This window comes from Myotis myotis, unplaced genomic scaffold (assembly GCF_014108235.1).
Source record: "Myotis myotis isolate mMyoMyo1 unplaced genomic scaffold, mMyoMyo1.p scaffold_m19_p_1, whole genome shotgun sequence".
NCBI lineage: Eukaryota > Metazoa > Chordata > Mammalia > Chiroptera > Vespertilionidae > Myotis > Myotis myotis.
In genome coordinates this window covers 34,928,525-34,941,438 of record NW_023416313.1, presented here as the reverse complement: position 1 = coordinate 34,941,438, position 12,914 = coordinate 34,928,525, and the positions used below count along the sequence as shown (strand labels likewise).

The following is a 12,914-nucleotide window of genomic DNA, read 5'->3' as shown; positions in this document are numbered from 1 at the left end:
GAACCTGGAGAACCTAGCAAGAGAACATGGACACAGACCTTGGCAGGAGATCCTAAGCAGAACTTCGCTGGAGATCCAGACCAGAACTTGGCTGGAGATCCTGGCTAGAGATCCTGGCTAGGCTGCTGATCAACTGAACGCTGTCTCTATGTCATTCCTTCTTCGCCGACTCCATCCACACCTTTGGGGACCCCTGGACCTGCTGGGGTTGGACTCCGGCACTCTCCCTCCCTCAGTGTACCTCTGTATCTGAGGCTCTCCCTGTCTCACTTTGTTTCTCAGTTTTACCTGTATCTCGAGAGGTCTTTCACACTGCCTCTCTACCACTGAAAAAGTACAGACAGTCATTATTTTACATTATATACTTCCTTACAATCATTCATGTAAAACCAGAGTATTAAAATTATACCCTTGCTATGATTTTAACAATGCTAAAAATATGCAGGTATCAACAAAGACTAAGGAACTTAGAAAAAATAAAATAGCTAATATGTTTAAGTGATTTTCCTTTATTATTTCTTATATTCCTATAATGTATTTCATTCAACAAATAATCAAGAGAAAAAGTCCTTCAAATACATTTTTCTTTAATGATTCCTTATACTGTGAAAGAAAAAAGTGGGTTTTTCTAAGAAATATGACTATTTCTGGCTTCATCTTATTTCTGAATTCCCTTTTGCCAAATATCAAATACCTACTATTTGATAAAGATTGGGGTTTTGGATTCTAGTTGACCCTTGAACACCCACACCCCAACTCCATGCCGTTAAAAATACAGTTATAACTTCTGACTCCCCGAAAGTTAACTACTAATAGACTACTGTTGACTGGAAGCATTACCAATAACACAATATTCTTACAATAAAGCTAGGAAAAAGAAAATGTTAAGGAAGAGAAAATACACTTAGAGTACTGCACTGTACTTACCAATACTGTAAGTTTACATTGTTTGTGTAGAAGAATGAAAGAAACCCATGTATTTCATCAATCCATGCAGTTCAAATCCGTGTTGTTCAAGGGTCAACTATACTTGCAAAAATGCATCTCTCCACTTATAAGAATAAATCAGGAACTGATTGAAGATGCTATAAGTACTCTGCTAAAAACACCAACTAACTTTTTGGTAACCTTCAAGGCAGGTGAGAGAACTGAAATTTCAAATCAATAGTCCTCCTTTACTTATGTTACTTTATTAGAATAACTATCTTACCGGTTCTTCAACTTCTCCACTAGCATGCTGAGCTTCAGCTTGTAGGTCTATAGGTGGAGCATCTTCAACAATTCTTTGAACAGACATCTGAATAAACTCATCAAAAGAATCCAGCTGTTGTCTGACCAAGCCTTTCTCGTCAAAATAGGAACTAGGAAAATATTTGAGTCCATAATTAGTCACAACACAGTGAGTGATGTTTTCTAGTATATTTCCCCATTTTCATTACAATTAAATTCAACAAACAATTACTAAATACCAACCATTATATGCCCATCACTACAAAAGATACTATGAAGTATCAAAAAAAGGGGTGAGACTATGAAAACTGTCTTTGAGAACTTGTTAAGTTTGTGTGAACAAGACTTATACTTATGAGTAAAATAATTAAAGCACAACATAAGGGGATGATGGGAGAGGGTTGGGAGAAGTTAATGGGGGAAAAAGGAACATCTATGTAATACTTTCAACAATAAAGATTAAAAGAAAGAAAAAAAGGCACAACATAAGAATTATAATGGAATAAAGAACTACTCTCATCGTTGTTTCTAACCCTCTCCCTTCTTCTCTCTATAAAAATCACTATAAACATATTTTAAAAAAATAAAAATAAAGAACTATAAGAGAGCACTAATTTACAAATGTCCTTTGTAGGTAAATTTCATCCAAACTCTTGGAAACATTTCTTGAAAAAAATGTCAGGACAAAAACTAAAAAAAAAAAAAAAAAAAAAAAATCCAGTCAAAGATAAAAATAAGAGCTCTAATTTGAATAAGAGAAAAGATATCAATGACTAAAATATGGGATGTATTAAGCATTTCAATTTCAGGTTAAAGATTATTAGTTCTATTTTGAATATATTAAAGGTGAGATGACAGTAAGTCATTCAAGTGAAAATACTCAGCAAATGAATGAAGATTAAAAGATGGAGCATGGGTAAGAGATCAGTGCTAGTAGTGTAGATACAGAAATCACACAGTCAAGCCCTAAAGGATGGAGAACCTACAAGAGCAGACATTGTTTATAATCAATAGACACTTGTTCATGTGAGGGATGGGGAAAGAGATATATAAAAAGAACAAGTAGATACAAGTGCAAGCGGAATCTCACTCCTCACCATCACCTAAGAACAGCTGCATGGTGAGACTGTAGTGAGACTACAAGAGCTCTGAGATCCAACACAATCCTAAGGATTGGAGGATTCCATCACCCCATAGCAACAGGAGCTGCCGCACCAGCACACCGCCACATCTCAACTCCTGTACCTTGTGACTTCTGCATCTTATATCTGTGATACCTCCTTACTTCTGCTCCTCTCTCCCTAGTACCTAATGACTCACCAATACTCACATCAATTTTCTGATACAATATGAATAACCCAACTAAACACCAGTCACTCATTTGGTGTCATCAGGTTACCTCACAGATCACTGGCATGCCTAGAGATTGGCATTGGGCCAAGGTCCCACCCTTATTCAATCAACTACAGCCAGCAATATTAGAAATTTGACCCTCTGGTAGATAACACAGTACATACACAATGCTTACACAAGGTACAGCGTTAAGAATGGCTACAGGAGCCGTGGCTGGTGTTGCTCAGTGTTACAGCATCAGCCCTCGCACAGAAGGGTGAAAATTTGATTCCTGGTCAAGGGTACATGCCCTGATTTCAGGCTCGATCCCCAATAGGGGACATGCAGGAGGTAGCCTATTGATTTTGTGTTCTCACATCGATGTTTCTCTCCCCCTCTCTAAAAGTCAATAAACTATTACCCAAGCTGGTTTGGCTCAGTGAATAGAATGTCAGCCTGCGGACCAGAGTCCCAGGTTCGATTCCAGTCAAGGGCATGTACCTAGGTTGCAGGCTCCTCCCCGGCCTGGGCCCTGGTCAGGGCTCATGCAGGAGGCAACCAATGTATTTCTCTCACATGAATGTTTCTGTTTTTCCCTCTCGTACTATCTCTAAATTTCAACAGAAAAATATCCTCAGGTGAGGATTTAAAAAATAAATAAATAAAAATAAACTCTTCTTTAAAAAATGTAAAAATCAAATCATTTATTTCACAACAAATATTAAATGCAGTGACTATTCACAATAGTGTTTTATCCTTGAGCAATCTACTACATATGTTGAAAACAATTCTTTTTCACCTAAAACCAAAATATTCTTTCAATATAGGCATATGCCACAGAACGCCTACCTGGTTTTTGTTTCCTAGTAGAACAGACTCTTGGTGTTTAATATCCAAATATTATAGAAAATCCTAATGTCTCAATACAAATTATTTATAGCCTCGGTTTAATATATACTGACATTTCAAAAACTCAAAAATTTTTAACAGTGTTGAAAAAAGGTTCAGTTATATTCCAAATACAACTGGCAAAAATGTCAGAAGCCTGTGTTCTTTGAAAAGGGAGAAAGTGTCAACCAAAAGATGTGCATCGTGGAGCAGATGGGGATCAAAGAGACATCATCATGTTACTCATACAAAGCAACTGTCAGTCTGATGACAGCAGAGTTGTAGCATTTTACATCCTAACAGAGCAGGATGTTACCTTATTACTTAGGATTTTGTTTTCTTATCTGGACAGTGTGGCTCAATGGTTGAGCATCTCAAGTGAACCAGGTCACTGGTTCGATTCCAGATCAGAGCATATGCCCGAGTTGTGGGCTTAATCCCCAGTGTGGTGTGCAGGAGGCAGCCAATCAATGATTCTCTCTCATCATTGATGTTTCTCTCTCTCTCTCCCCCTCTCCCTTCCTTTCTGAAATCAACGAAGAGATATCTATATCTATATCTATCTATATATATACTAGAGGCCCGGTGCACAAAAATTTGTGCACTTGGGGGGGGGGGGTCCCTCAGCCGACCTATGCACTCTTACAGTCTGGGACCCCTTGGAGGATGTCCACCTGCTGGCTTAGGTCCGATCCCCCAGGGAGCTGGCAGTCAGACATCCTCTGGCAGCCCGGCAGTCCTCGGGGAATGTCCACTTGCCAGCGGGGAGCAAGCCTAAGCTGCAGTTGGACATCCTTAGCGCTGCTGAGGAGACAGGAGAGGCTCTCACCACCAATGCTGTACTGGCAGCCATCAGCCTGGCTTGTGGCTGAGCAGAGTTCCCCCCTGTGAAAGTGCACTGACCACCAGAGGGCAGCTCCTGCATTGAGCGTCTGCCCCCTCGTGGTCAGTGTGTGTCATAGTGACCAGTCATTCCCAGTCGCTCTGGTGTTAGGATCAGTTTGCATATTACCCTTTTACTATATAGGATAGAGGCCTGGTGCACGGGTGGGGGCTGGCTGGTTTGCCCTGAAGGGTGTCCTGGATCAGGGTGGGGATCCGCTGGGGTGCCTGGCCAGCCTCGGTGAGGGGCTTATGGGTGTTTGCAGGCTGGTCAAACCTCCTTCAGGGTGGTGGTCCCCACTGGGGTGCCTGGCCAGCCTGGGTGAGGGGCTGATGGCTGTTTGCAGGCTGGTCAAGCCCCCCCCCCCCCCCCCCAGTCGGGACCCTCACACCATGGAGGTTTGGCCAGGCTGGATGAGGGGCTGATGGCTGTTTTCAGGCTGGCCACACCCTCTTTAGGGTGGGCAGCCCCCACTGGGGTACTTGGCCAGTCTGGGTGAGGGGCTGGGGGCCGTTTTCAGGCTGGCCAAGTCCCCCGGCGACGGAAGTTCCCAGCCTCTCCTTTTTTTTTTCATTTTTTCTTCTGGGACTTATTTACCTTCTATAATTGAAACTTTGTTGCTTTAAGTGGAGCTCAGAGCTGGGCGGCGGCAGGTGGGAAGCTTGGCTTCCTCCATCACTGGAGCAAGCAAGCCTCCAATTCGCTCCAGCTCCGTGGCTGTCAGCCGCCATCTTGGTTGGGTTAATTTGCATATAGTCGCTCTAATTGGCTGGTGAGAGTATCTTAAGGCGTAGCGAAGGTAGGGTCAATTTGCATGTTTATCTTTTATCAGTGTAGATATCTAATCTAACAATACACAAACAGAATAATTGACCATACCTTCGCTACGCTCCCATTGGCTAATCAGCACAATATGCAAATTAACCAACAAAGATGGTGGCTAATTTTCATACAGTAGGAGGGGCCAGCGGCCACCCATGCAACCTGCGGGACCCAGCCCCGGCCCCGGACACGGCAAGGCGGGGCCGGCGACAGCACGTGAGCTATGCTGCCTGTGGGCCCTGGCCCCAGCCCCCTAACCGGGCGAGGCAGCCTGGCCCCGGGGAAGACCCAGAAGCCGGGCAATATGAGCTCAGCATCTGGCTTGGCTGTGTGGAGGGAGGGAAGGGGAGGGGCCTCGGGCCGGATTCCGCAGCAAGGGACCCTGGGCTCGCAGTGACATGAGCCTAGCGTCCGCATGGAAGGAGGGGAGGGGAAGGGCCTCGGGCCAGAGTCCACGCCCTGGCTGGGCAGAGGGAAAAGGAAGGGCCTCGGGCTGGAGTACACAGTGAGGAACTCTGGGCTTGCAGCGACACGAGCCCACCATCTGCTCACCCAACATCTGCTCACCGGCCGGGCGGAGGAAATGGAGGGCAAGAGTCTTGGGCCGGAGTCCGCAAGGAGCAAAGCTGGGCTCGCGGAGTCCGCCTCCAGGGATGTCCAGCGTCTATGCCTCAGCTGGGTGGAGGGAGGGGTGGGGAGGGGCCTGGGGCTGGAATCTGTGGCAAGGGACACTGGGCTCCCAGAGTCGGCCTCCAGGGATGTTCAGGGTCTGTGCACCGGCTGGGTGGAGGGAGGGGAGGGGAGGGGCCTTGGGCTGGAGTCTGCGGCAAGTAACGCTGGGCTTATACTGATGCCAGCCCAGTGTTTGCACTCTGGCTGGGAGGAGGGAGGGAGGGCAGGGGCTTTGGGCCAGAGTCCACGGCGATGAACGTGGTACTCACTGTGACGCAAGGCAGAGTCCACACCGAAGGAAGGGAGGGGAGGATCCTCGGGCCGGAGTCCCTGGTGAGGGATGCTGACATCATTGCAGGCCCGGCAATGGGCCCGCCCCCTCCCCGCCCGTATTTCGTGCATCGAGCCTCTAGTCCTATCTAATAAGAGACAAACATGGTAATTAACCGTACCTCTGACACACTTCCCATTGGTTAATCAGGGTGATATGCAAATTAACTGCCAACCAAGATGGCGGCCGGCAGCCAGGCAGCTGAAGCGAACAGGAAGCTTGCTTGCTCCAGTGATGGAGGAAGCCAAGGTTCCCCTCCTGCCGCCGCCCAGCTCTGAACTGCACTCTAAGCAACTATGTTGCAATTATAGAAGCTAAACAATCCCCAGAAACCTGCTTTCAGCCAGCCACGCCTCAGACCAGGAGCCGAGCCTCAGAGCTAAAGCCGGCTCTCAATTCCAGTGACAGCTATAGAAGGTAAATAAATCCCAGAATAAAAAAAAAAGAAAAAAAGGAGAGGTTGGGAGCTTCAGTCACCCGCCAGCCTGAACAGCCCTCAGCCCCTCACGCAGACTGGCCAGGTGCCCCAGTGGGGACCCCCACCCTGAAGGGGGTGTGACCAGCTGAAAACAGCCATCATCCCCTCATCCAGGTTGGCCAGGCACCCAGGCGGGATCCCCACCCTCATCCGGGACACCCTTCAGGGCAAACCAGCCGGCCCCCACCCGTGCACCAGGCCTCTATCCTATATAGTAAAAGCGTAATATGCAAACTGACCCTAACAGCAGAACCACTGGGAATGACTGGTCACTATGACACACACTGACCACCAGGGGGCAGACGCTCAATGCAGGAGCTGCCCTCTAGTGGTCAGGGCGCTCTCACATGGGAGTAGCTCTGCTCAGCCACAAGCCAGGCTGATGGCTGCCAGCACAGTGGTGGTGGTGGGAGCCTCTCCTGTCTCCTCAGCAGCGCTAAGGATGTCCGACTGCAGTTTAGGCCTGTTTAGGCTGGCAAGTGGACATCCCCTGAGGGCTTCCGGGCTGCCAGAGGGATGTATGATTGTCATCTTAGGCCCAATCGCCCCAGGGAGCGAGCCTAAGCCAGCAGGTGGTCATCCCCTGAGGGGTCCCAGACTACGAGAGGGCACAGACCAGACTGAGGGATGCCCCCCCCCCGAGTGCACAAATTTTGTGCACTGGGCCTCTAGTATATATATAAAAAACCCTAAGTGACCATTCTACCGGTAGCTATGACATGCACTGACCACCAGGGGGCATATGCTCTGACTGGTAGGTTAGCTTGCTGCTGGGGTCTGGCCAATCTGGAGTGGGTCAGACTGGTCAGACACGCCCTGGAGCCCTCCCGCAGTCCCTCTCCAGCCCTGATCGTGCCCTGGTGGGATCCCTCGGCCTGACCTGTGCCCTCTCTCAATCCAGGACCTCTTGGGGAATGTCCACAGGCCAGGATGAGGGACCCCACTGGTGCACGAATTCGTGCACTGAGCCTCTAGTGTGTGTGTTGTGTGTGCGTGCGTGTGTGCGTGCGTGCGTGTGTGTATATAAAAGTTAGTTTTCTTATCTATATGTAAGGTCTCTTCCCGAGTTTCATTACATTTTAATTACACTTAAGTTAGGGGAATTTGGGTTGAAACACAACCTATTGTAACTTTATCCATTTAAAATAAAGAAAAAAGAAATTGCTATCACCAATAATTAAACAAATAGGCATCATGTGCCTCCTAATATAGTACTTCCAGAGCAGAGCATCACTACTACCAAAAGTAATCACCTAATTATAAGGAACTATCACACAAATCTCAAACTAAGGGGCATTCTAAAAAGTAACTGGCCAGGCCCAGCCAGTGTGGTTCAGTGGTTGAGTGTCAACCCATGAACCAGGAGGTCACAGTTCAATTCCTGGTCAGGGCACATGCCCTGGTTGCAAGCTCAATGCCCAGTGGGGGGGTGTACAGGAGGCAGTTGATCAATGATTCTCTCTCATCATTGATGTTTCTATCTCTCTCTATCTCTCCCTTCCTCTAAAATAAATCAATAAAAACATATTTAAATGAATGAATGAATGAATGAATGGGAAATAATAACTGTCCTATATTTCTCAAAAATGTCAAGGTCAAAAAAAAATGAGACTGTTTCAGATTATAGGAGAGAAAAGAATAAGTCATGAAAAACAAACACAATATGTTATCCTAGGTTATAGCCAGAATCAGAAAAATAATTATTTTGCTATAAACAACATTAGTTAGACAAATGGCAAAATTTGGGTAAAGTCTGCAGATTAAATAAGATTATTATATTAATACTAATTTCCTGATTTTGATGATTTATGTAAAAGAATGTTCCTATGTCTGCAACTTACTATGAAATGTTTCAGAAAAAAATATGGAGACAAAAAAAGGCAAAGAAAATATAGTATAGGGTTAACATTTAGGTGACGTATATACATGAATTCATTGTGTACCCTTTTTGTAAGTCCAAAATACTTAAAGTTAAATATAAATAAATAAAATAAGAAACTGGCTCTCATATAGCACAATAATACAGAACAGCTAATTTTCAAGAACCGAGTAAGTAGAAAATCCCTTTATTGGTTATAGTGCCTTTTAGAGCTTATTCAGGTTAGCCTTAAAAGTTACCTGATTACAATCCAGCATGCTTCTTGCCACAAATCTGGGGTGATTTCATCATCATCCTCATCATATTGCATATCTGCAAGAAACAAAAATATTGTACTCATCTGGAATAAAAATGCTAATTAACATCTTGCTGCAAAGATGTTATCTGCTAAATAAAAAGTAATACTTTTGTCCAGCCAGTGTTGCTCAGTGGTTGAGTGTCGACCTATGAACCAGGAGGTTACAGTTTGATTCCCAGTCAGGGCACATGCCCTGATTGCGGGCTCAATCCCCAGTGGGGGGCACACAGGAGGCAACCAATCAATGACTCTCTCTCATCACTGATGTTTCTATCTCTCGCCCTTCCTCTCTGACATCAATAAAAAACTTATTTTTTAAAAAGCAATCCTTCTACCTCACTATTCTAAAATTTCAATTACATTACATAAATTGTAATGAATAACACACATGGGCAAACATCTATGTACACATAGGTGTACATCACACAGGTATTCACCCAATATACAAAGAGGCCTCATTACAAAGGTTCAGCATAAGTGTGTGAATCTGTAAGTTTCCCATCTTCCCATTCTATTCATTAATAGAATCTATGCAGGTAACTAGGAGCAAGCTCATAGTCCTCAGAGACTGGGGTCAAAGATGAAGGTGCAGAGACAGAAAAGGGTTCCAGTAGTTGAACAATAGCTTAAGGTGGGGTGGTCCATCACAGAAACATTTCACACATGTACAGGTATGACAAACTGTATTTTCCAAAGGCGGCCACAACCATATCTTCCATTTCACAAGCTTTTTTACAGGATATAGGGGTCTATATTTCCTTCCCTTTATATATATGTTTGTTTGTTTTTATTGATTTCAGAGAGGAAGGGAGAGGAAGGGAAAGATAGTAACATCAATGATGTGAGAGAATCACTGATCAGCCACCTCATGCACATCCCCTACTGGGTATGGAGCCCACCATAAGGGTATGTGCCCCGATCAGGAATCGAAGTGACCTCCTAGTTCATAGGTCAACACTCAACCACCAACCACACCAGCTATGTTTCCTTCCTTTGAATCTGGGCAGGTTCTTTACTCTCCCAAAACTAAGACAGTGCAGCTAAAGCGACGTTATGTGACTTTAGAAACTAGGTCAGAAAGACAGTGTTGTTCCGCCTTGTTTGCTGAAACACTTTCTTCTGGAGCCCTAACTGCCATTAAGTCCTAGTACTCTAAAACTGTATACTGTGAGTAAGCCCAAATCATGTGGAGAGGCTACTTGATTTGGGCATCATTACGGATGCTCCAGTCAGCACTTCAAGTCCTTCAGTCCTTCTAAACCAGTCATGGCGAACCTTTTGAGCTTGGTGTGCCAGCATTTTGAAAAACCCTAACTTAACTCTGGTGCAGTGTCACTTATAGACATTTTTTGATATTTGCAACCATAGTAAAACAAAGATTTATATTTTTAATATTTATTTTATATATTTAAGTGCCATTTAACAAAGAAAAATCAACCAAAAAATGAGTTCGCGTGTCACCTCTGACACGAGTGTCATAGGTTCGCCATCACTGTTAAGCTAAGTGCCAGACACGTGAGTAAACACTCCAAATCATCCAGCTGTCAACACCCAGCCTTTGAATCTTCCCAGGTGAACTACTGACATGGAGCAGACAAGTCATTCCTACTATGCTCTACCCAAATTCCTGACCACTTAACTCCATAAACATATTAATTTTTAGGCAGCCAAATGTTGGGGTAATTATACAGCAATTATAATTTGAACAGGGCACTTGAAAAATCAGTGTGCACTGATCCTCTAACATAACTCTCATCTTCTTATGTTTAAGAGTAAGTGTACTGTATTTTCTTTTATATTCTGAGTTCTGGATTCAGAATTGAATACATATCTAAAATAAAGTTATTTAATAAATTCTTAAATAAACTAATATTACTGATCCCTACGGTACACAAGGAGAGGGGGGTAAGAAAAAGGTATCTAGACCTAGCCAGTTTATAGGCTCAGTGGATAGTGTCGGCCTGCGTACTGAAGGGTCCTGGGTTTGATTCTGGTCAAGGGCACATGCTGGTTTGCGGGCTCAATCCCCGTTAGGGAGTGTGCGGGAAGTAGTCAGTGGTTTTCTCTCATCATTGGTATTTCTATCTCTGTCTCCCTCCCTTCCTCTCTGAAATCAATAAAAATATATCTTAAAACATAAAAAATAATCGAGGGACAGTGGCTACCTGCTGTGAGGGGGGTTCACACTGGAAGGTGGTGGACCCTTTTTTATATTTTCTGGCTTGTGAGACACAAGAATATATTACCTACTCAAAAAATAAAGCTAAAAAATCTTTTCTGGATTTCTTTTCCACTGAGATAGAAGTTAAGAAAGGAGACTGTCATAATGATAATAAATTTCTAGACTCAGATATAAATGAGACAGAAGTTGAATCAGTAGAATTTAAGCTTTTGTCTGTTTTCTCCATGAAGTAGCGGAGGGAATAAGAAGAAATGTGAGTGCCCTGACCGGTTTGGCTCAGTGGATAGAGCTCGGCCTGCAGACTCAAGGGTCCCGAGTTCGAACCCGGTCAGGGGCATGTACCTTGGTTGCGGGCACATCCCCAGTGGGGGGGTGTGCAGGAGGCGGCTGGTCGATGTTTCTCTCTCATCGATGTTTCTAACTCTCTATCTCTCCCCCTTCCTCTCTGTAAAAAAATAATCAATAACATAAATATATACATACATACATATATATATGTATGTATTATATATATATATAAAGAAGAAATGTGAGGAGTGGCCACAGCATTGGGAGGCAGAAGAAAACAAAGTTTGAAATAGTAGCTGTGGAGAATGGAAGAGGGAGTATTAGAAATTCCCATGAAAACACACTAGACATGACAAATATATGTGAAAAGAAAAAACAAAGACAGATGGCCCAGTTAGCTGTGTCATTTTTGTGGGAAGAGGAAATTTAAAGGCCATCTTTTAAGACAGATTACTTAGACATATGACAGCATGAAGGAATGCCAAACTAGACCCCCCTCCTCCCACTCCCACCCCCACCCTCCACACACACTATGCACCCCCACCCCCCAGAGCACAGGTTGTCTGGAACAGGTTGATGCTCAAGAAGTCAACTACTGTATTCAATTAACCCATTAACTCTGGCCTTAAGTGAAATTTTTAAAAGAGCCCTTTACTGCAAACAAAGTCAAAACGGATTTTGACTTTATGGTTCTGCTCGCTATTTCAATACGAGAAAGTAGCATGTGTGATTCATCAAGAAGCAAGCAGTGAAAAAAACAAGAGTCGCCCTGACCGGGTACATTAACGCTACATTCCCTGCACCCTCTGCCTCTGGCAATCCCGGCTTCGTTCCCGACCCGACCCGGGGTAAGAGGGAAACAAGACCGGGGACACCTGTGTGGCCGGCTTGGGGGGGACTCTGCAAATCCTCAATTCGCCCAGCTCCCCAGGTTTCCCCCCTGAGATGGGTCTCCGCGGTCACCTACCCTCGTCTGCGTCATACATCGTGGCAAATGGTCCCCGAACTCCTAACGCTGGAAATCACAGACAAAAATGCCCGCAGCAACCGCCGGCACCTGGAGCGTGAGACAAAGTGATTTCCGCATCCGGCGTTCCCAGAACACCCTGCGTCTGCCGCCGAAGGCCACCTACAAAGCCAACGTAAGGTTCGCGCATGCGCAATTGGTAGGTTAGCGCGGTGAGGGTTAGAAATGCGCAGGCGCAGATTGTGGGCCAACGCCTCCTATGGCTGATTGTGGGGACCGCAAATAGAGTCTAAGGATCGGATCCAGCCAATGAAGGTTTTGTTTGGTTTTCAATGTTGTTACACAAATAATGACACCTGAAAAAAAAGAAATCCAATATTTAATAAACAGTTTAAATTTCGCTGTAAATCCGCGGCATTTAATGCTCTAGTTTTTGCACTTTTAAAGCCAAAAATCAATGCTTTTTAAAACGTGACTATTGGCGGGTTGTGCCAGCGGTGGCGCGTTGAGGAAGCCTGAAAGTGACAAAACCTTTACTAGCCTCTTTAATCCGGCTAGCACAATCTAGATCCTGGAACCTTTGTCGCAGCTTTAAGCGGGCTCTCAAGCCTCGGAGCCTTGATGGCGAGAATTAACGGGATTAGGAGCAGGAGGAGGAGTGAAG

The 12,914-nt window shown here is 44.9% G+C and overlaps 1 protein-coding gene across 1 annotated transcript in view; it reads right to left on the bottom strand.

Annotated features, from left to right (window-relative positions):
• POLR2B (RNA polymerase II subunit B) overlaps positions 1–12,589 on the bottom strand; it is a 63,738-nt gene extending 51,149 nt beyond the window's left edge. The window contains exons 1-3 of the mRNA XM_036334994.1: positions 12,251–12,589; positions 8,755–8,827; positions 1,211–1,361 (exon numbers count right to left, since the gene is read on the bottom strand). Of these exons, the coding sequence (XP_036190887.1) occupies positions 1,211–1,361; positions 8,755–8,827; positions 12,251–12,269 (243 nt within the window). The 5' untranslated portion in view covers positions 12,270–12,589. The remainder of the gene's footprint in view (positions 1–1,210; positions 1,362–8,754; positions 8,828–12,250) is intronic.
• Between the last annotated feature and the right edge of the window lie 325 nt (positions 12,590–12,914).